Here is a 24,755-nt window from a genome sequence, read left to right as displayed (position 1 = left end):
TCCAGGAGGCAGTCACATCCCTTAGGTTAGGTATTGGTACAGGTCTGGTTACTAATCAGGACAGGAGGATGTGACTGTGAGTCAGGCAGGAATGGGGACCTCAGGTGCAGTGCTGGAGGAGCCTCAGCCTTTTCCCTTATCCAACAGGTATGAGGTTCTTGCTGCCTATGTGGATGAGGGAAAAGTCTGCAGGGTGGATGAGCAAACTGACCATGGAACTGTGGCACAGAGGCCATTCAAGTGGAAAGGAATGTGGTAGTGGCAGGGGATAGTATAGTCAGATGCTGCTCTCTGCAGCCACGACCGGGAATTCCAAAGGCTATGTTGCCTGCCCAGTGTCAGGGATAAGGATATCTCCTCGCAACTAGAGAAGATTGTGGAGTGGGAGGGGGAGGATCCAGTTGTCGTGGTCCATTTAGGAACCTATGACATAGATAGGACGAGGAATGAGGTTCTGCTGAGAGTGTTTAAGGAGCTACGGTCAAAATTAAAACACAGAACCTCACAGGTAATAATCTCTGGATTCAGGAAAGGGTAAATTCAAAAGCATTAATAGAAATGTCAAGACTGTAGAGCAGAGTAGCGATGTTGGTAAAAATAAGCAGAGTGGTACAGGAAGGAACAGAGAGCTTAACAAAGGTAAGAGGGCATTATTGACTAAGGTGAGATCAGGAAAAATAGAAAAAAGTTAAAGCTAAAGGCACTATGTCTGAAAGTGCAAATCATTCAAAACAAAATAGATGAATTAATAGCACATATAGAAATAAATGGGTTTGATCTACTAGCCATTACGGAAACGTAGTTGCAATATTCCATGATACTTAACTTTTAGAAGAGATAGGCAAAATGGAAAGGGGATGGGTGGGTGGGGGCTAGCCCTGAAATTAACGATTGGATAAAGACAAGAGTGACTATAGGCTCAATTTTCCCCAATGTTGTTTTTTGGCATTATTGAAGAGTGGCCCCTGTTTTGTTTGGGCCCGACTACGCAAAAAAAACCTAAAACATTTCCCCATTCTAATTTTTGAAATTGGCGCCGCGCAGCCTGTCCTTTAGCTTTGGGTTGTGGAGCCTAAGGTCTGCGTCGAAAAAAGGAGGCCCCCTCCCTTCTGTGAATGCGCAAAAAAAAACGTTTTCTACGTGACTGGCATAGGCGCGCATGCCCAGTACACCTCCTGGTCTGCATTCAGCCATGTTTTAAAGAGCCAGCTGTGTGCGAGAACCAATTGGACAAATACTTTGGTTCTGTCTTCACGAAGGAAGACACAAATAATCTTCCGGAAATACTAGGGGACATAGGGTCTAGTGAGAAGGAGGAACTGAAGGAAGTCCTTATTAGTCAGGAAATTGTGTTAGGGAAATTGCAGGGATTGAAGGCTGATAGAGAATTCAAACAGGCTGCATTTAGACAGGCTGTGAAAATTCACAGACACCAAGTCAGAGATGCTACGTGAGTGGGAGCATGTTGCATTAAGTCATCAATCAACTTGACATTTTAGGACCTTGGGTAGCGAGCCAATTAAAAGGCTAAAAGACTATTAATTGAGCCAATAAGGTCAAAGGCGGCGAGTTTTTTCTGTATATCGAACCCGGTATAAATACAGCCATTTTGGCCATGTGATATCAGAAGGACAAAGACCTGGCTTAAAGCCAAGAGCTTTTTGCTGTCTGCCAAAATAAAGTGACATTAAAACTAAATCGGAGTTCGTATTTCATTGGAAATTAAGAGATCTAACAACTTTGGCGTCACGAACACGATCGCTGAGGAAAGAAACGGAATTTTGGACATCGGACCTACATACTGAGGTAAGGACTCCTCTTTATAAAAGTCCTCGGTCAAAAGTCTAAATTCGCCTCTCCTTCTACGCGATTCCGAAAGCCTCCGATTTGCGAACCCTCCGGTTGGTAGTCGGCTCGAGGTCCCATAGACATCTAAACTTCGGCAGTGTGTTAGTTAATTAATCACCGACCTATTGATCGGGTAGAAAGCCTACAACTCGAGACCCCAGTAAAGAAATCAGTATTATGGCAGCAGGAGATAAGAGCAAAGAATTGCCTACAACTGTTAAAGGTGGGTAACCACCACCTGAAGTTTCGATAGATGAAATTCTCGAATAGTTGAAAGAATACATAGAGCAACAATTCAACTTATCTAAAACCTGTATTAAGATCGAACAAAAGTACGGAACCTCCAAAGGACAATGGTCCTTGGACGAGATTAAAAGGGTCTGGGGAAAAACAACCCGTATGAAAAATAAAGAGCGAACTAGATGGTCCCTAGCCATTATGGGAAAGATCCGAAACTGGAATGAAATTATAATGCGTTCCCAACATGATCGAGAACTGACCAGTACAAAGGACCAATTGCAAGCTGTTTGTGAACAGCTCCGACAGAAAAAACTTGAACTTGAAAAGTCGGCAGCGGAAGTTAAAGATCTTAAAGGTGAAATTAAAGAATGGAAAAAATCATTCGGTCAAGAGACAGCAATAGGAAAAGGAAAATGTATCGGTCAATTCCCAGGGTACCCATGTTTGGATAAATTAAAAGCGCAAACCCGAAGACACGATCGAGGAATAGATACGGATTCTGAATCCTCTGACGATACAGGGTCGGAGGATGAAGAATTAGGGGTGCGCTTTGCTCCATTTAAAAAAAGACGAGTTGTAGTCAAATCAGAAGAGACTGCGGATGAGGGCGGAACCAAAAAAAACGAAGAAAAGGCTGTATAAAAAATACTTATTTCATGATCCGGCAGACCCAGAGAAAATTGATAAATGGTCCAAGGAATTGCCCAATCCAAAGAAAGGGGGAGTGAAAACGTGGGACCAATTGGACCGCTTAAGAAATATATATCAACTTCATCCCTGGGACGGAGTGCAAATTTTGACCATAATGGTGCCAAAAACACAGGGAAGAAAATTGCACGACAAGGTAGAAGAAGCTTTGGGGCAGGATGAGCAAGAATTAGCAAGCAGGATGGGAGGCGATTAAACACTGGCTGCTAGCCTTCAGTCCAGCTAAGACAGACTGGGAAAAAATTGCAGCCTGCCAGCAGAAAGGAACAGAGGAGGTCCTGGAGTATGACGAGCGGTTTAGATGCACATGGCTAGAACATTCAGGTATGAATAATACGGATGAGGAAATGGATGAACAAGTGTTTGGACTCCTGAAAGCAGCTTTCGTGGCAGGTCTAAAGCCAGAACTGTCCAAAATGCTTAAGGTAGTGTTACCGGACTGGGAAGGTAGAGGAACTACCTTTGCAGCATTGGTGGATCGATGTAACCAATTTGATCGGGATATGGGAGCTAAAGTCCGAGCTGTACAGGCTATGGGATGGAAATCCCAGGATTCCGATAAACAGCTATTTGGAAAATGTCATTATTGTGGGAAAGAAGGTCACTGGGCCAAGACGTGCAGGTCAAAACAGCAAGGTCGCGGCCGGGGAAGAGGATGCAGCCAGGGATACAATTCAGCCAACAAACCAGGCTTGTCACAAGATAACGACCTCATAGAAGCATTTAAGCGACTGGCAATACAACAACAGAAGGAGTTACTTGGGATAGCAAAAAACGATTAGAGCCCACCCTGGCCCCCCTCCTCGCACTAATACAACAGAGGGGAGATGGGCTATATATAACTATGAGGGTGGGCGATAAGGATGTGGACTGTCTTTTAGACACAGGGGCGGAAGTAACATGCTTACCCCTACAATATGGAGACTTTTTGTCGTTGGATGGTAGGGCATGTACAGCCTATGGAGTTGGGGGCCATAAAATGGAAATTAAAAGGACAACACCGATACTTATAGGGCTGGATCCACATGAACTAACCACGCCGGTCTGGATAGGCCCAGTAGATCAACCCCTTTTGGGAATGTACGTTCTAATCCAAGTAGATTCATCGTTGCATTTCGAGGATGGTCGGGTGACATGGTCAATTAGAACTTTGAAGAAAGAAGAATTGAAGGAACACCCGATATGGGCTAAAGATAAGAACGATTGTGGCCCACTCCAGATGGAGCCTGCATCATTTCATTTACCGGGACCAAGCCTCCATGCACTAAACAGTATCCCATCAGTCCAACTGCCATCGCGGGAATCTTACCGGTTATTCAGCAATTGGAGAAACGAGGGGTGCTTATTAAAACGCGTAGCTCCTCCAATAGCCCCGTGTGGCCGGTACAGAAATCTAATGAGACTTGGCGTTTGACTGTCGATTATAGGAAAGCTAACCAGTGTATTGATCAAAAAGCTCCTTTGGTCACAGATCCCTCCACCATTGTTAATGCCCTCAAACCGGAACATAAATATTTCTCGGTTGTAGATATGGCCAACGGATTTTGGTCGGTGCCTCTGGCACCGGAGGTTCAACAGTGGTTTGCTTTCATGGTCCAAGGACAACAGTATACTTGGACCCAGTTACCGCAAGGTTTCCACAACAGCCCTACGGTATTCCACATGGCTTTACAAAGCCATTTGCGAGAATGACCTCCCCTGTCATTCAATATGTAGACGATATCCTGCTAGCTTCAAACACGGAAGACCAGCATGAACAAGATTTACGAGCTTTGCTGGACCACCTTCGGCTGAAAGGACATAAAGCCAGCATCGACAAAGCACAAATATCCCAAGAAGAGGTTGTATACCTGGGACAAAAGATTTCACAAGGAAAGAGAGAACTTACCCAGGATAGAACTGCAGCCATTCGGGCTGCTAAAAAACCCACCACTATTCAGGAACTAAGGTCTTTTTTAGGATTGTGTAACTTTAACAGAAATTGGATTGACTCCTTCACACAGCTTGCTCAGCCACTGAATGATATTTTAAAGGGGAAACGTGCCTCTAAAGAAGCCATCACCCTCACTAAGGAACAGCAAGAGGCCTTCCTGAGTTTGAAAAAGGCTTTGTGTTCGGCATCGGCTCTGGGAATCCCCGACAGTGGTAAGCCATTTACCCTGTTTGTTCATGAGAAAGAAGGATATATGACAGCTATACTGACACAAGAACATGGGGATCGGCAAAGACCTATTGGCTATTATTCGGCAAAACTGGATGCGGTAGCCCTTGGATGGGGAAGTTGCCTAAGGGCTATGGAAGCTACATGTTGAGCGGTAATGACCACTGCGGGTCTAGTCCTCGACCAAAAGCTGATTGTCAAGTGTCCCCACACCGTACACGCTTTGCTGTCTATGAATAGAATGTCTCAGGTGACGGCAGCTAGATGGACCCGCTGGACAGCAGTTTTGGAAGCTCCTAATCTCCATATCGTCCTGGCCAGCCTGGTTAATCCCGCAACTATGCTCCCGATGTCAGAATCGAGGGAGCAAGAGGGGGAAGAATGTGAAGAGCATGACTGCATGGAGATTTTAAAAGAAACAGAAGAAGCAGCCTTAGCAGCAGAGGAGCCTCTGCACAACCCAGACCTCATCCTGTTTACAGATGGTTCCTCCTTTGTTGACAATGGTACCAGAAAAGCAGGATGGGCAGTTACAACCTTATATGAGGTAGTGGCAAAAGGATGTTTACCCTCAGGAACATCAGCACAACAGGCCGAGTTACGGGCCCTGTCAGAAGCATGTCGAATAGCAGAAGGACAGACAGCTAATGTCTACACAGATTCGCGTTATGCTTTTGGAGTCGTTCACAACTTTGGTCTGTTATGGCGGAAAAGAGGATTCCTCACTGCTGCTGGTACACCTATCCGAAATGGAAAAGAAGTCCGAGACTTACTGGAGGCCATACAATTTACCTCAGGAAGTGTCCATCCTGAAGTGTAAAGTCCATACCAAGGAAAATACCACAGAAGCACAGGGAAATGCCCTAGCCGACCAGGCAGCTAAAGATGCCGCCTCACAGTGCGTTCCCCCAGAAGAATCAAGACAGATGTGCAGATTGAAAGCACTCAGGACTCTGACACGAGACCTTCAAACAATGCAAGGCGAGTGCTCCCGAGAGGAAAAATGGACATGGATTGAGGCAGGAATTAAGCTATGTGAAGATGATGTCTGGAGACAAAGAGTTACCGACAAGCCAGTCGCGCCACAAGCTTATGCCTTTTTTAGCCCAACAGATCCATTCGTGGGGACACTTGGCCTCACAACAGATGATGGCACGGTTCCAGAAAAGCTGGTGGGTTCGGGGATTTAAAAAACATGCCCAGCTGGTAACAGACCGCTGTGTGGTCTGCCAGAAAAATAATTCTGGAGCCATCACGGTAATGCCCCAACTGAGGCCCCCTGCCCCTGTCGGACCATTCCAGCATCTGCAGGTTGATTATATATCTCTTCCTTCATGCCAAGGATACACTAACATTCTTGTCATGGTCGACAGATTCTCTAGATGGGTAGAAGCTGTCCTAACTAAAAGAGCCACAGCCAATCACACTGTAAAGGTCTTGTGTAAGGATTACATTCCCCGATGGGGAGTCCCGAGTAGCATTGACTCAGATCAGGGAACACACTTCACAGGTGCTGTCTGCCAAGAAGTCTGTAGGTTACTGAACATTACATGGGATTTACACTGTCCTTATCATCCACAATCATCAGGACAAGTAGAGCGAATGAATCGAACTCTGAAACAACTGCTTGCCAAATATCACCAAGAAGGAACACCATGGCCCCAGGCACTACAAATAGTGCTATGTAGCATTAGGGCAACCCCGAACAGAACTACAGGCCTAAGCCCATTTGAAATTATAACAGGAAGACCCATGTCGCTGCCAGGAACTATCGATTTACGGAAAGCTGATGTTCACTTAATGAGTGACACTTTGTTATCATACTGTCAGAACGTAACCAATGCTATTAGTTCTGTTTCCCGACAGGTATCGGCAGCTTGGGGTAATCCACCCGAAGGAGGACACGACATCATTCCGGGAGTCTGGGTGTATGTGAAAAAGTTGCATAAAGAAACTTTGTGTGCCAAGTGGGAGGGACCTTATCAAGTGTTATTGACCACCCAGGCAGCTGTTAAAGTCCAAGGAAAGAAAGCCTGGATCCACGCTTCACACGTTAAACGAGCACCCGTAACTGAAGCTGAAATCTAATAAGGACAATTACTTTTTGCCAAAATGTATAAATTTACTGTATTACTGATTGTAGGTATTCTAGGAATAGGCCTACTTCTTACTAGCCGCCCCTCTGCACCAAAGGGAAATAGTAGGGTAGCAAGGGAATTACATGTAAATACCTTTTTATATATGTCATACATTTATGCCAAACAAGGTAACATTTCTAGTTGTTGGGTGTGTGCGCATATTCCTATTCACTCAAAGGGAGGGATTCCCTTGAGGCCAGTTCCCTTGAATATCTCGGAAATGGCTGAGTGGATAATTAATCAAAACAAAACAGGCAATGCGTTTCAGGATACGGAAAACTGGGCACGTAAATGGAAGTCAGCAAGTTACAATCTGACTACCTTTGAAGGGGGATACCAACCGTGCTACAATAATTCCAAACGGCCCCCATTTTTTGTGATCACTAATACAACGGGAATAGGAAGACCGGGGGAATCGGTCTGTCTGATTAGAAACATCAAAGGAGGCCAAAATATGGGGTATAGTAACTGCTCCCAGAATTATAATATAATCAAGCCACGGAACCGTCCAAACTGGGCCGATGTGGGAATTTTTAACATAACGGGGATTCGGAATAAAACAGATGGAAAAGCCTGGACAGGCCCCGGAGTGTTGCTGACAAAGAAACAGCTAACATTCATTGCCTATAATGGCTCCTATTGGGTGTGTGGCCACAAGGCCTACCCTTGGTTGCCCCAGAATTGGACGGGATCCTGCTATTTAGCCTACATTGTGCCTTATATGTATCATATAGAGTCACTGTCGGAACATTTACACCGTCCTCAGAGAGCTATCACAGAAACAGAGAGGTTCTTTGCCATTCTGATCCCTAGGTATGGAACCGCCAAACTGGCAAGGGAATCCATTAACATGGCATCCGTTGAGGTATCCAATGATACCTCAGAGGCCCTAATTAAAATCAATGCAGAAATGGTAGCAATCCGCACAGTAGCCCTACAGAATAGACTGGCCCTCGATTACATCCTGGCTGAAAAGGGAGGTACTTGCGCCCTACTCGGAACTGAGTGTTGCACATATATCCCAGATAGCTCCACAGAAATTACTCACTTAGCGGAGCATATCCAAAAGGAGGTAGAAAAACTTAAGCAACCCCCATCATTCACTTTGTGGAGTGGAGCCACTGAATGGCTAGGTTCAATAGGAACTTCATTGGTGGAAGGTTTAATTCTATTTGTTGTAATTGTTTTACTTTTATATTGTTTGATTATGTTGATTAAATGTTGTTGCGACCAGGCGGCTGTAGCTGCTGTCCCGCATGTGAGACACCTTGCAGGTCCCAGCAGACCGTCTGTACGTGGCACAGGGGTATGTTATGCTTAAGGGAAGGTTGTTTACTGGTTGAATTAAGATATTGATTTGGATTAAATTGGAATAAGGTTAATTAACCTATTAAAACCAGACTTCCATTGTGGCCACGATGGAACTCGGGTTGGTGTAAATTTGTGTGGAAGCTACTAGTCCGGACTTGTGGCGAAACACATCAACAAATTTTAGAAGGAAACTCTTAACATGTATGAAATTATTTTGTAGAATGTTTAACGAGTGATACCTGATGTTTTATGATTCAGTTTGTGAAAGAATCAAAGGGGGGATTGATAGAGAATTCAAACAGGCTGCATTTAGACAGGCTGTGAAAATTCACAGACACCAAGTCAGAGATGCTACGTGAGTGGGAGCATGTTGCATTAAGTCATCAATCAACTTGACATTTAGGACCTTGGGTAGCGAGCCAATTAAAAGGTTAAAAGACTAATAATTGAGCCAATAAGGTCAAAGAAGGCGAGTTCTTTTCTGTATATTGAACCCGGTATAAATACAGCCATTTTGGCCATGTGATATCAGAAGGACAAAGACCTGGCTTAAAGCCAAGAGCTTGTTGCTGTCTGCCAAAATAAAGTGTCATTAAAACTACAATCGGAGTTCGTATTTCATTGGCAATTAAGAGATCTAACAAAGGCCGATAAATCCTCAGGGTCTGATAGTCTGCATCCCAGAATACTTAAGGCAGTGGCCCTAGAAACAGTGGATGCATTGGTGATCATTTTCCAGCAGTCTATCGACTCTGGATCAGTTCCTATGGACTGGAAGGTAGCAAATGTAAAACACTTTTTAAGAAAGGAGGGAGAGAGAAAACGGGGAATTATAGACCGGTTAGCCTGACATCGATAGTGGGGAAAATGTTGGAATCAATTATTAAGGATGAAATAGCAGCGCATTTGGAAAGCAGTGACAGGATCGGTCCAAGTCAGTATGGATTTATGAAAGGGAAATCATGCTTGGCAAATCTTTTTGAGGATGTAATTGGTAGAGTGGAGAAGGGAGAACCAGTGGATGTGGTGTATTTGGACTTTCAAAAGGCTTTTGACAAGGTCAAGAGATTGGTGTGCAAAATTAAAGCACATGGTATTGGGGGTAATGTATTGACGTGGTTAGAGAACTGCTTGGCAGACAGGAAGCAGAGAGTCAGGATAAACAGGTCCTTTTCAGAATGGCAGGCAGTGACTAGTGGGGTGCCGCAGGGCTCAGTGCTGGGACCACAACTCTTAACAATATACATCAATGATTTGATGAAGGAATTGAGTGTAATATCTCCAAGTTTGCAGATGACACTAAGCTGGGTGGCGGTGTGAGCTGTGAGAAAGATGCTAAGAGGCTGCAGGGTGACTTGGACAGGTTAGGTGAGTGGGCAAATGCATGGCAGATGGAGTATAATGTAGATAAATGTGAGGTTATCCACATTGGTGGCAAAAACACGAAGGCAGAATATTATTTGAATGGCGGCAGATTAGGAAAAGGGGAGGTGCAATGAGACCTGGGTGTCATGGTACATCAGACATTGAAAGTTGGCATACAGGTACAGCAGGCGGTGAAGAAGGCAAATGGCATGTTGGTCTTCATAGCTAGGGGATTTGAGTATAGGAGCAGGGAGGTCTTATTTACTGCAGTTGTACAGGGCCTTGGTGAGGCCTCACCTGGAATATTGTGTTTAGTTTTGGTCTCATAATAGTTTCACCCCACCTCACCGGATTCGAGGGTCGGAGTGTCGGTTGGCAGAATCCTTCCTCGCCCAGACATGGGCTCAGCTTCAAAAGAAGCCTGGGGGGAGGTGGAAGCTGAACTGAACTGACAACCACTTATATTTCTTGTATAACGGATGAGAACACTTAGGCTATAAATTATCAATTTCTAAAAACTCTGTTTTCATCCTCAATACTGTCCACCTCAGCAGCTTCAAAAGAAGCCCCGGGGGGGGGGGGAGGTGGGGGGGGGTTGGAAACCGAGCCCCGAACCCTTGTCCGGGCGAGGGAGCAATTCTGCTGGCTGACGCTCCGACCCTGGAGCCTGGTGAGGAGAGGTTCGGTGGTGGGGTGATACTTTGAAAAAAAAATCAAAAATTCAAGAATTGCTTTACACTTCCAATTTCTCCCTTTTGACTTTGAAAAAATGAACATTTATGATCCATATTCTATGCCTTCTTCACTCCCTCCAAAACTTCGGCCACAAACAATGGCATCTTTTGCGCTGATTTTGTAATGTGCGCTGATTTTTGTTAAGTACCCAGAAGGTATTTTGGGAGTGGTCACATACTCCGTCCTAGGAAAAATGTAAGTTGGCCAAACTTGTTTAAATCTCAAAAACTGGCACAGACATCAGGTTACTATGACGCAAAAAAATCGTACCCAAGTGAATTACGCTGGCGCAGAAACTTTGGGGAAACTTTGAGATTTTTAGTTACGCCAACAAAAATGGTGCACACCAAAAAAAACAGATAACTGGGGAAAATTGAGCCCAATAGATCTGGAGGGTGGGACCAGGATCGGGGCGAGATAGGAGGGCCCGGAGGTAGAGTCGGTAGTGAGGTCTGAAATGATAATCATAAATACTTACCTTTTTTTTTTCATTCGGAACTGTTTAACATTTGTTTTCCCGGGAATAAACATTGCTGGCGCTGGCTGCTTCAGACACAAGCCAAATTTGCAAGAAGGAGCAGAGGCAGGCGTTAGGCCCCTTATCTGAATATGTTAATGGCCTATTGCCTGCATCAGATGAAGCTAAACACCTCATTTTTTGCCCTAACCAATATGGCATTCGGCGTGGTTCGCACCGGAAATGAGGCGGACAACATTTTACCCACAAATCCGGCCTCAACAGCAGGCGCTAAATCTTCAAAGTTCCAGGCCATATTAGGGAATTAGAATCCCATGGGAAAAATGGTCTAACCGTAACTATTAAGAGAAATTAAAGATAGTATTAGATTACAACTTATATTTATATAGCATCTTTAACATAGTAAAACATCCCAAAGCGCCTCACAGTTTGACACTGATCCACATTAGGAGAAATTAGGGCAGGTGACCAAAAGCTTGGTCAAAGAGGTAGGCTTTAAGGAGCGTCTTAAAGGAGGAAAGAGAGACAGGTTTATGCAGGGAATTCCAGAGCTTAGGGCCTAGGCAACAGAGGGCATGGCTACCAACAGTTGAGGAATTATAATCAGGGATGCTCAAGAGGGCAGAATTAGAGGAGCGCTGATATCTTGGGGAGTTGTGGAGCTGAAGGAGATTACAGAGATAGGGAGGGGCGAGGCCATGGAGGGATTTGAAAACAAGGATGAGAATTTTGAAATTCGCTTAACCAGGAGCCAATGCAGGTTAACGAGGACAGGGGTGATGGGTGAGTGGGACTTGGTGCGAGTTAGGACACGGACAGCGAGTTTTGGATCACCTCAAGTGTACGCAGAGTAGAATGTGGGAGGCCAGCCAGGAGTGCTTTGAAGTAGTCAAGATTAAAGGAAAAGGCTTATAATATTGCCAGAAAGAGTAGTAACCCTGAGGATTGGGAGGATTTTAGAATTCAGCAAAGGATGATCAAGAAATTGATAAAGAGAAAATAAAATACGAGAGTAAACTTGCGAGACATATTAAAACAGATTGTAAAAGCTTTTTTGTGGAAGGAAGACATTAGCAAAAGTAAACATGGGTCCTTACAGCCAGAGACAGGAGAAATTATAATGGGAAATTAAACACATATTTGTCTCCACGGAAGAAGATACAAAAAATATTCTGGAAATAGTGGGGAATCAGGAATCTAGTGAGCACGAGAGCTTAAAGAAATTAGTTTTAGTAAATTATTGGTACTGGAGAAATTAATGGAACTAAAAGCTGACAAATCCCCTACATCCGAGGACATTAGAAGAGTTGGCTATGGAGATAGTGGATGGATTGGTTTTGATCTTCCAGAATTCCCTAGGTCTTAGAACCATCCCCATTGATAAGAAGGTAGGAAATGTAACCCCGTTATTCAGGAAAGGATGGAGAGAGAAAACAGGAAACTATAGACCAGTTAGCTTGACATCAATAGAAAACGCTAGAATCTATTATTAGGGACGCGGTAACAGTGCACTTAGAAAATCATGATATGGTTGGGCAGATTCAACACGGATTATGAAAGGGAAATCGTGTTTGACAAATCTAATAAAGCTTTTGAGATTGTAACTGGCAGGATAGATAATGGGGAACCAGTGGATGTACTGTATTTGGATTTTCAAAAAGCATTCAATAAGTTGCCCCACAAGAGGTTATTACAAATTAGCACTCATGAGATTTGGGGTAGTATATTAGTATGGATTCAGGATTGGTCAACAGACAGAAAACAGAGAGTAGGAATAAATGGGTGATATTCGGGTTGGCAGGTTGCAACTAATGAGGTACCTAAAGGATAGGTGCTTGGGCCTCAGCTATTTACAATCTGTATCAATGATTTAGATGAGGGGACCAAGTGTAATACTTCAAAGCTAGGTGGGGAAAGTAAGTTGTGAGGAGTATGCAAGGGATATAGACAGGTTAAGTGAGTGGGAAAGAACATGGCAGATGGAATGTAATGTCGAGAAGTGTGAAGTTATCCACTTTGGTAAGGAAAAATAGTAAAACAGAATATTTTTTATACGGTGAAAGATTGGGAAATGTTGGTAGTCAGAGAGACCTGGATGTCCTTCTACAGGAATCACTGAAACATAGAAACATATAAACATAGAAAATAGGTGCAGGAGTAGGCCATTCGGCCCTTCTAGCCTGCACCGCCATTCAATGAGTTCATGGCTGAACATGCAACTTCAGTACCCCATTCCTGCTTTCTCACCATACCCCTTGATTCCCCTAGTAGTAAGGACTTCATCTAACTCCTTTTTGAATATATTTAGTGAATTGGCCTCAACAACTTTCTGTGGTAGAGAATTCCACAGGTTCACCACTCTCTGGGTGAAGAAATTCCTCCTCATCTCGGTCCTAAATGGCTTCCCCCTTATCCTTAGACTGTGTCCCCTGGTTCTGGACTTCCCCAACATTGGGAACATTCTTCCTGCATCTAACCTGTCTAACATACAGGCACAGCAAGCAATTAGAAAAGCAAATTGTACGTAGCTTTTATTACAAAAGGATTGGAGTACGAGTAAAGACGTCTTACTGCAATTATACAGGACTCTGGTGAGACCACACCTGGAGTACTGTGTACAGTTTTGATCTCCTTATCCAAGGAAGGATATACTTTCCTTAGAGGGAGTGCAAGAAAGATTCCTGGGATTGGAGGGGGAGGGGTGCGGGGGGAATTGTCCTATGAGGAGAGATTGAGTATATTAGGTCTATATTCCCTACAGTTTAGAAGAATGAGAAGTGATCTCATTGAAATGTATAAAATTCTTAAGGGGCTTGACAGGATAGATGCTGAGAGGTTGTTTGCCCTGGCTGGAGAGTTTTGAACTAGGGTCACAGTCTCAGAATAAGGGTTTGGCCAGTTAGGACTGAGATGAGGAGAAAGTTCTTCACTCAAAGGGTTGTGAATCTTTGGAATTCTCTACACCAGAGAGCTGTGGATACTCAGTCGTTGAGTATATTCAAGACCGAGAACGATAAAGTTTTGTATACTAAGGGAACCAAGGAATATGTAGATAGTACGGGAAAGTGCATTTGAGGTAAAAGACCAGCCAGGATCTTATTGAATGGCGGAGCAGGCTCAAAGGGTCGAATAGCCTACTCCTGCTCCAATTTTTTTATGTTCTTCTGTTCTTAGAAAAGCCTAGGAAGGCTTTTATGTTCTTACAATTAGAAAATTAAGACAGCCAGAATTTCTGTTCTTGATTGCTCTTCAGTAACCCTGGCTGGAATATGCATTCGGGGACTTTGGGCAAGGACATCTAAAAAGCCTCATAGCTGAAACTGCTGACACTTGGAGTTTAAGTTGACATGTAAACTTGGAAGGTTGACAACACCCAATGAACTATATTCCAGAATATGACAGCACCTTCAGGAAAGGAATATTGAAAACCAGGGAAAAATGTAAATATTAAAAGTTGGGTCAAAGTACAAGCATTTCATCCTATCCTTGCTAATTGTATCAATCGATCCCTGTCTCTATAACTGCCTAATACAAGTGATACATGACAGTGAGGGATAAATGTAATATTCAACTGACTTGAGGTCTCTGCTTCACTCCAAAATGTTTTAAAATAAAAACCTCCATCTGATTCAGCAACTAGGCAGCAAGCAGGATACGTAAAACTGAATAACTGACAGAAGTTTATTACCTTGAGGAAACATTGCAAAGCATCTTGTATGGTTGAATTTGGTGGTTCTTCAAACAGTGTTGTAGCTACCTTTCTTTCAATCCATGACAACTGAGAAGCCTGCAAACCAAGGAACTCAAACATTATTACCAAGTACCACATTGAGACCAAATATAGATTCACATTTCAGAATCAATTTAGTGTGACAAATTAATTTCAGACTTTGAAAACGCACAGAACCTTTTTCCTAAATATGGGAGTAATTTTAATTTTAAAAACAATTAACTAGAGATAAATCTCAAAATGCCAAAATTCATTTTGTTTTAGATATAGTTTAAATGCTTTGAAAATAGTTTGACTTACATTTGTCTATGCAAAATCATTGCTTTTATATATATTTTGAAGGAATGCATCAGGTAACATTAAAGAAAACCTTTGCATATATTAAGCAGCTACTAATACTTTAAGACATTAATGAAGGGTTTCAGTGAAGAGAAGTGCAAGGTGTACAAAAAGTGGTAGCGATCATATGCAAATAACTAACCACAGTGCTCTTGTTCAGCTCATTTTGGAACCAGTACAACGACAACTTGTATTTATATAACGCTTTAACGTAGTAAAATGTCGCAAGGTGCTTCAGAGGAGTATTATAAGACAAAAAATTGACACCGAGCCACGCAAGAAATTAGGGCAGATGACCAAAAGCTTAGTCAAAGAGGTAGATTTTAAGGAGCATCTTAAGGGAGGAAAGAGAGATAAGAGAGGCTTAGGCAGGGAATTCCAGAGCTTAGGGTCAAGGCAGCTGAAGGCAAGGCCACCAACGGCTGAACAATTATAATCAGAAATGCTCAAGAGGGCAGAATTAGAGGAGCGCAGATATCTCGGGGAGTTGTGGGGCTGGAGATTACAGAGATAGGGAGCGGCGAGGCCATGGAGGGATTTGAAAACACGGATGAGAATTTTGAAATCGAGATGTTGATTAAGCGGGAACCAATGTAGGTCAGGGAGCACAGGGTGATTGGTGAATGGGACTTAGTGCGAGTTAGGACACGGGCAGCTGAGTTTTGGATGACCTCAAGTTTACGTAGAGTAGAATGTGGGTGGCCAACCAGGAGTGTGTTGGAATAGTCCAATCTAGAGGTAACAGAGGCATGGATTTCAGCAAGGCAGGGGCGGAGACGGGCAATGTTACGGAGGCAGAAATTGGCGGTCTTAGTTATGCCACGGATATGTGGTCAGAAGCTCATTTCAGGGTCAATTACGACACCAAGGTTGCGAACAGTCTGGTTCAGCCTCAGACAGTTGCTCGGAAGAGGTGGCTAGGCAATGGAGTTTGTGGCAGGACCGAAGACAATGGCTTCGGTCTTCCCAATATTAAATGGAGAAAATTTCTGCTCATCCAGTACTGAATCTCGGTCAAGCAGTCTGTCAATTTAGAGACTATGAAGGGGTTGAGAGAAGTGGTGCTGAGATAGAGTTGGGTGTCATCAGCGTACATGTGGAAAATGGTGCCGTGTTTTCGGATGATGTTGCCAAGGGGCAGCATATAGATGAGAAATAGGAGGGGGCCCAACGAGAGATCTGGGGGACTCCAGAGAAATGATGTGAGAATGGGAAGAGAAGCCATTGCAGATGAGTTTCTGGCTATGGTTAGATAGATAATAATGGAACCAGGGGAGTGCAGTCCCACCCAGCTGTACGATGGTGGAGAGGCATTGGTGGAGGATGCAGTGGTCAACCAAAGTACTATTGTGGTAGAGGGCACTAAAATGTTTATTTCCCAAAGACGGTTAGTCACGATCCACTTCAGGGTGAGTTATCAGTTCTTGGCTGGGCTACCAGATGGAGTGTTGTACTGAAGTGAGGCATTCCTTGCTTTGTGAAGGTGGGGGAGATAAGAAAGAGAGTGAGGAAAGGAAGTCTGGTTTGTCTAATTGCAGGTTTCTCTGCCTGGCTAGCTGATGGTAGCTGTCAGAAATAGTAAATTACACCACCAAATGAAGGATGCACAGTGAGCAAGAGTTCTGGAAACATTAATGAAGAAAACGAAACTCAAAGCAAAAACAGTTCCATCAGTATAGCTGTCCAGGACACATTCTTAAATTATGATTTCTGCTTTTTCATGTGTAGAAAATATTGTTGTTCTTGATTTAGCAAGTACCTTGTGTAGTAAGAAAAAAAGAGAAGGCAGAAAAAACAGGAGAGTATCAGGTTATTTTATGTAAGTACTTTGATGAAGCAACAATTCTGGTACATAAGAGGCTGAAAAGTGTTCTCCTCTAATATAAATTATTACTTGTATTGGCTCAGAATTAGACATCTCTAGTACTGAAACTTCTCTTTCTCATGCCTACAGTGAGATTATAAAAAATATTTCATGGGTTTGTAATAGCATAAATAATTCACAAATGAATTGCTCTGATAAGTTATTGGTGCAGGAGTTAACTTGGCAGAGATATCTGCAATTTATATAAAGACTATGAAGAGGGAGGAAAAAGCTTGGCAGTATAGCATAACATATATTTTAAAAATGTTTTCAATGCATAAGATAATGAACATGTAAAAGAACTGAAAATGTTACAATCAAGAATCTCAGCACAGGAGGCCGCCATTTGGTCCATTGTGCCTGTGCTGACTCTTTGAAAGAGCTATCTAATTAGTCCTACTCCCCTGCTCTTTCCCATAGCCCTGCAAATTTTGCAGCCATAAAAGTTCTGAAAGTCCTGAAGCGTGGTTGCTCTACTATTTTTATATGAAGAAACCCATTCCTTAGCACATGTGGTGAAGCCCTAATTGCACATTAGCTTCTGGCAATCATAGTCTTGTTGAGAGTTGCATATCACAGCACCTGGGGGTGTTGGACCTGGGAGTTGGAATCAGGAGTGCTCTAGGTGTGAGGAGTCAGTTGAATGAGTGGGGTTCACAGAATTATTGAGCGGAGGGAAAAAGAGAACAGCACAATGTACTTTGATCAGCAGAGGTCCAATAGTGTGCATTATGCTGTTTGTGAAAAGGGAGTATTAAGTGAAGGTGGGTGAGGAATGGTGATAGCAATTGTAAGATTTTTCTGTGATTGTGTTTTGTGATTGGGAATTTTTTGTAAATTTGGTGAGAAAATTTCTGCTTCCTTTGTGAATATTAAACAAATCAAGAAATAACTAATTAGAAAAGTGACAAACAGATTTAAACAGAACTAATGAAGAAAAAGAAAACTCATCAAGAGCTTAATAGTCAGAACATAGACGGCAGAAAAGAAATTTTATTGTAAAGATTGGATACCTTTACAGAAATTAATGTAGGAATACAAAAAAACAGATGCACAGTGATTGTAACGATTTGAGAGACTTCTGTATCTGGATATAACCGTATCTATAATGAGTAAATGTTTTAGAAGAAGAGTTAAGACAGTATTCTTTTCTTAGTAACATTTTAAATGTAGACTGAACTCCAGCTTTTCTAACAACTAGGCAGGTTCTTTGATCTGTAGATTAGCCAGTATGCAAAAACTTGGTTCTAGGCACTAATCAAATTATTGATCCTTTGAATAGCTTAAATGGGACTCTACAAATAATGTACCCATTTGACCTTCAGATACGTGTCAAAGTATGCAAGCTTACAAGCAAATGCATTAAAAACTAAATGGCCAACAAGGCTGCGTTCAAGGGGGCGAAATTGACCCTTTTTATAGCCCCGTTAGCCCTTCTGGAGGATGCTAATGGGACGCAAGACACTTTTCGTCCCGGGGGGAGGGGTGGGGGGGTGGGGGAGGAATTGTCCGGGAGTTTGCGGAGGAACTGCCGTGGCAGCACTGCGCCCCGCGGTTAGCGTCCCAGGCCACCGCGTAACCAGCGATGACATCATCTGCGTGCACGGCAATCCATGACCGCTTCCCGCCAAACACTTAATGCCCCTGGGGGAAGTTGCATCGCACGTCGCGAAGCTGGCGGACATCCGCTCTCGGGAGCTCCTTAAAGGGGAGGGCGCCAGCTTGGGCCGCCATTTTTTTTGTTGGCCGACTCTCGGGTCGGCTCAATGATGGTGGCCCACCATCGTGCAGCCCGGCACTCCGTCTTGCTTGCGGGACTGCAGGCCTGGTCACATACTGCCCTCTTGGCATAGTGGAGGCCATCAGAGGCCTTGTAGAGTGCGCAGTGGCCCTCCCCTTTAATCGAAGGGGAGGGGCGTTGAAGCGTGTTAGCGCTACATGAAGCATCTGAATAGCACTTCCTTCAGCGCCCCGGTTACCGCCCCCAAAGAAAGTGGAGTGCGCGGAATTGCGCTCTGCTTCCTTTGTAGGGCAATTCCGCGGTAGGGGCGACTTCTGCGTCGGGTGCTAAAAGTCCCGCCCCAGAAGGTTCTCGCCCCAATTGGGGCACAGGGCAATTTCGCCCCCTCCAAATATATACATTATTTAAAGCATTAACAACCCATGATAGGTAGCTAGTGCATGAACACTAGTTCTATTTGCATCAAAAGCAAACATATCCTAACATTGATTTGACAGCTTTTTATTTGGGGACCTTTTGGTCAGGAACATATATATTATAGACATTTCTTAGTATCTTTAATTCAGTTCGGTTTCTAGAATTGATGTGTGGACTCTGTAGGCCAGCACAGGAACTGCATCACTCATGTATTGTACTGCATTATTAAAGTTTTGTGAAAGCTTTTAGCCAAAAGCTTTATCACTTAACCAACAGTATAAGAAATACATTCTAGAAAGAGGTACTATAGTCCTTATTTTTATGATCAGTATTTGTTGTGACTCATGGCTTCTGTATAATTAACTTACCTGTAAATAAGAACATAAGAAATAGGAGCAGGAGTAGGCCATTTGACCCGCTCGAGCCTGCTCCGCCATTTAATAAGATCATGACTGATCTGATCATGGACTCAGCCCCACTTCCCTGCCCGCTCCCCATAACCCTTTATTCCCTTATCATTCAAAAATCTGTCTATCTGCGCCTTCAATATATTCAAAGACCCAGCCTCCACAGCTTTCTGAGCTGGAGAATCCCACAGATTTACAACCCTCAAGAGAAGAAATTCCTCCTCATCTCAGTTTTAAATGGGCGGCCCATTATTCTGAGACTGAGTTCCCTAGTTTTAGTTTCCCCGATGAGTGGAAATATCCTCTCTGCATCCACCTTGTCGAGATCCCTCATTATCTTATATGTTTCGATAAGATCACCTCTCATCTTTTTGAACGCCAATGAGTACAGGCCCAACTTACCGTCATAAGTCAACCCCTCATCTTGAACCTTCTCTGAGCTGCCTCTAAATGCAAGTATATCCTTCCTTAAATACGGAGACCAAAACTGTCTCAGTGCTCTAGGTGTGGCCTCACCAATACCCTATACAGTTGTAGCAGGACTTCTCTGCTTTTATACTCCATCCTCCTTACAATAAAGGCCAACATTTCATTTGCCTTCCTGATTACTTGCTGTACCTGCATACTAACTTTTTGTGTTTTCGTGCATAAGTACCCTCAGGTCCCTCTGCACTGCAGCACTTTGCAATTTTTCTCCATTTAAATAGTAATTTGTTTTTCTATTTTTCCTGCCAAAGTGGATAACCTTACATTTTCTCACATTATATTCCATCTGCCAATTTTTTGCCCACTCACTTAGCCTGTTTATATCCCTTTGCAGATTGTTTTGTGTCCTCTTCACAATTTGCTTTCCCACCCATTTTTGTATCATCAGCAAACTTGGCTATAGTACACTCTGTCCCTTCATCCAAGTCATTAATATAGATTGTAAATAGTTGAGGCCCCAGCACCGATCCCTGCGGCAGCCCACTAGTTACTATTTGCCAACCGGAAAATGACCCATTTATCCCGACACTCTGTTTTCTGTTAGCTCGCCAATCCTCTATTCATGCTAATATATTGCCCCCAACTCCATTAACTTTTATCTTGTACAGTAACCTTTTATGTGGCACCTTATCGAATGCCTTCTGGAAATCCAAATACACCACAACCAATGGTTCCCTCTTATCCACCCTGCTCATTACATCCTCAAAGAACTCCAGCAAATTTGTCAAACATGATTTCCCTTTTATAAAACCATGCTGACTCTGCTTGACTGAATTATGCTTTTCCAAATATCCTGCTACTACTTCCTTAATAATGGACTGCAGCATTTTACCAACCACAGATGTTAGGCTAACTGGTCTATAGTTTCCTGCTTTCTGTCTGCCTCCTTTTTTCAATAGGGGCGTTACATTTGCGGTTTTCCAATCCACTGGGACCTCCCCAGAATCCAGGGAATTTTGGTAGATTACAACCAATGCATCCACTATTTCTGCAGCCACTTCTTTTAAGACCCTAAGACGCAAGCCATCAGGTCCATTTTAACCTATTGGCCTGATGTTGTACATGCTTCCTCTTGGGGTAAACAGATGTGTTACCATGCCATGTGGTTTCTGCTGTAATATACATAGTAATTACAGCATAGAAACAGGGCATTCGGCCCAACGGGTCTATGCTGCTGTTTATGTTCCACACGAGCCTTCTCCCACCTTACTTCACCTCACCCTATCAACATATCCTTCTATTCCTTTCTTCCTCATGTAATTATCTAACTTCCCCTAAAATGCATCTCTGTTGTTGACCTCAACTACATGGCAGTAAGCCAATCGTATATACTGCTGTTCAACCATACTATCAGGAAAATGGTGTGCAGCAGCACTGCAATGCAGCTATATTTCTTCACATCGGCTTATTTCAGTTTTAAAAATAAGTCAGGTTTTCTATTAAGAAAATGACATATTTGTATAAATTATTACCGACAGAATCATCAAGTGATATTCCCAAAAATAACTTGATCTTGCTAGGATGGAAGAGTGAAATTCTAGGTTTGAGGTATAGTAACTGTGAAAATTTGACAAAAAAAGGTTCCTTATAACATAACATGGCCTCAAATGGATAGATAGAAATGGTTTGGAGTTTTAGAATTTTATAGTAATTAATGGTGTAACAGGCATTCAATATTTGCTGTGGGGTTATTCAGACTTAACACATGTGGCTTTCAGCACTTTGGGGGCCCAGATTAACTGCATTCATAGTTATCCCCTTAGCCGATTTTTTTTTTTCAAGCAGTAGACAAGGGGTAATTATTAGTTCTGTGGCATGCCTTCCCACTACTAATGCTATTAAAATTACAGATTTTGGTCCACAGGAGTTTGATCTTGTAGGAGAAATACCCTAGGAATTGCCTTAAATGTGTCCTCAAAATGGAGTTAGTTGTCAGACTGAATTCTGGGAAAGGAAAGGGATAATGATAATTAAAGCATCAAGGCTTATACAAACAAAACATTCCATACCAGTAATAGTATACAAGCCATCAATACTGCAGGCCAGGAGACAGCTCATTAAGGGGGTCATAAAGATGCACTGATTTATCTGACTTGTGTGCAACCCCTTTGTGAGCCAAGATTTGAGAACTTAGGCAGTAAATAAGCATGTCTAAGTGCTAGTGCATTGATTTGGAGGTCATCAAATGTAGTGTGAGGTGATTGACACCAAAAGGGCTGAATTTTTCTAACATACATATCATTCCGAATGGTCAATAGAATTGCAAAAGTTTTGTTTTATAAAATATATTGCCACTAAATTTCAGTCTTCAATCCTTTATTTTTAATTTGGAATTAGTTATTTTAGTATTTCCTGCATTAGTCTTTGTAGCAGAAGTTGTAGGAGTTTTTTAGAAGGATATCTCTGTCAAATCGGAAAGTGTATCCCTGACAAGGAAAAGGTTACAGAAATTAAGATTTTATAACTGTACCAGCCAGAGGCAAGTGTGTCACATAGATGCACAAGTGTCCCTGAGATCAAGAGAGGTGATATTTAAACCAGCCAGTCCAGCGAGGACCATCAGCGGCAGGTCGGGGCCTTAAATGGCGAGCAGCGTGGCAGCATTCCACTCCAGGGAGCAGCGCGTGCTGGTGCAGGAGGGCGACGGCTGCGAAGAGGGCGACTGGTTTGGACGTCACTATAACCCAGGTCGGTGATTGGAGTGTGGGCAAGTACAGCAGGAGTGGCGAGGCTGGGGCGCAGGAGCGGTGAGAGATCGTGGAGCGACTTGATTGGGGCCCAGGGAAGGCGCGAATTCGGGACCCAGGGGCGGCACATGCCAGCCCTAGGTCTGTGAAGCAAAGCTGGTCTCCAGTCGCCTTGGTTAATCCTTGCCACTGGACCAAGACCTAGCTCTGTCAAGCCTGTGTGGCGGCTGGTGTGCAACGGCCACCACACGTTAAAAAAATCCACGCACAGGCATCTTCCACCCTTCAACAAGTAGTTTGTGATCTGGAATATTAGGTCCTTCATTGAAACACTTGTGAACACATCCCTTTTTGGCATGGTAGCAAGTCATCCTCAATATGAGGGACCGCTTATGATGATGATGATGAGTCCAGATACAGCTACCAGCAGAAAGTGAATTTACCCAGATGCAGAGGATCCAGAAGGAATGACAGCATTGTTACAGAGAGGTTCATCACTGACTTCTCAGAAGGCTAACACCATCCTCCCAGAGGAAGGTGAGACAAGCATGTTCATCCACGCCAGTTCATAGGGATGAGGTCGTATATGTTCTGGAAACATTGCAAATACAAGCATAGACTTTATTCTATTCAATAAGCTGACTAATATGAAAATGACAGGCTGGAAATGTCCAGCTCGTCCACAACTTGTCAGCTATCTAAGAAGTCTAATCCTAAATTAATCAGCAATTTTTATCAATCTCAGACACTGATTTAAACTGTAAATTTATAATCAGCAAGCAGTTACTACTGAATTGCTGTGACATAACTGAACTTTGTGTCCTCTTATTTATTTAATCATTTAACCTTATTTACTAATTACTGGCATACTCAGGCCTGGATTTTCTGCTCCCTTGCGCCTCTTGTGGCGCGCCGGAGGAGCGGTAAAGGGTGTTTTTAGAAGTAACGGCGGGCGTCCAGCTTTTACCGTTCGGTCGGCAAATTTGGCTCAGGATTTCCAGTGGCGCAAAAACTTACCGCCTCACCCTCTAGTTTCGCTCAGATTATGACGGCAATTGTCGTGCAATGCGCCTCAGATGCAAAATTAGGCCCCAACACCCCATAATACGCCCGCCCCAAGAAATGCCTGAAAAAAACAGGCATTCCCATGGTCCAGTAAGCAGTATTTGCGGCGTATTTGAAGGAGGCTTCTACATCACAGGCCACAATGACTACAACGTTTGCGCACAGCACGCTACGTGGAGCTCTATCCTGAAAGTGGTACTTTTATCTGCCATTACAGTTTCCTTACATCTTCACTGAAAGAATGTAATGGGGGCATTACTAGTTCACCAGCGTATCACCTTCCATGCTATTGCTGGGAAGGATACAACAAGGGCTCATGGCCATGTCGGGCCACGGATGAGGAGAGGCTGAAGATGTCTGGGGAGGAGGACTTATCCCCCACGGGTTTACAGGCACCAAAGCTCAAACCTCCAGCTCTCTGAGGTACAGTGTGAGAGAAGACTGCGTTTCCAAAAGGAAGTGCTGACAGAGATATGCCATCTCCTACAGGCAGACCGATGCCTGGACCACTCTGGAAGCAGCCTTCAATACTCCCCATGAACAAGTTTCATTGTGGTGTGCTGCATGTTGCACAACTTTGTCATCATGAGGGGCCAGGCATTTCCAGTGGGCATTGCAGGCCTTGCTCAGGAAGAGGACAATGAAGAGGAGCCTTGCGAGGCCCCCATAGGATAGCTACACCATCCACGGGGGTGGCAGCGTGGAGCTGCTGCCGGACCAAGAGTCGCACGTCGCCAGCTCATAATGGATCGGCTCTCCTAAATGGAGGAAACTGAGGGATGGAGCTAATACTGGACACGCTATTTGCCCCCATAAAAGCACATCTCTGATGAACGTTGGAATGTAACAAAAAACTCGCCCCACCATAAGAAAACCATACAATAGATAACGTTATGTTGCAGGGCACTGAAGATTGAAACATGTCATTGCATGCGCAGAATGTCGCACTTTTTTTTTTTAACGCCACGATTTTCGGCTGGGGCGCAAAAACTTCCTTGTGTAATGCCTGATTTTGCGCCCCTGTTCATAGAACCT

General features: G+C 43.6%; 1 protein-coding gene across 1 annotated transcript in view; it reads right to left on the bottom strand.

Moving 5' to 3' along the window:
• Positions 1–24,755, bottom strand: part of LOC139267427 (regulator of microtubule dynamics protein 2) — a 218,729-nt gene that overhangs the window by 21,951 nt on the left and 172,023 nt on the right. Inside the window, exon 7 of the mRNA XM_070885740.1 lies at positions 14,673–14,771. Within this exon, the coding sequence (XP_070741841.1) occupies positions 14,673–14,771 (99 nt within the window). The remainder of the gene's footprint in view (positions 1–14,672; positions 14,772–24,755) is intronic.

Source organism: Pristiophorus japonicus, chromosome 7, assembly GCF_044704955.1.
Source record: "Pristiophorus japonicus isolate sPriJap1 chromosome 7, sPriJap1.hap1, whole genome shotgun sequence".
Taxonomy (NCBI): domain Eukaryota; kingdom Metazoa; phylum Chordata; class Chondrichthyes; family Pristiophoridae; genus Pristiophorus; species Pristiophorus japonicus.
This window is presented reverse-complemented; position numbering and strand designations above follow the sequence as displayed.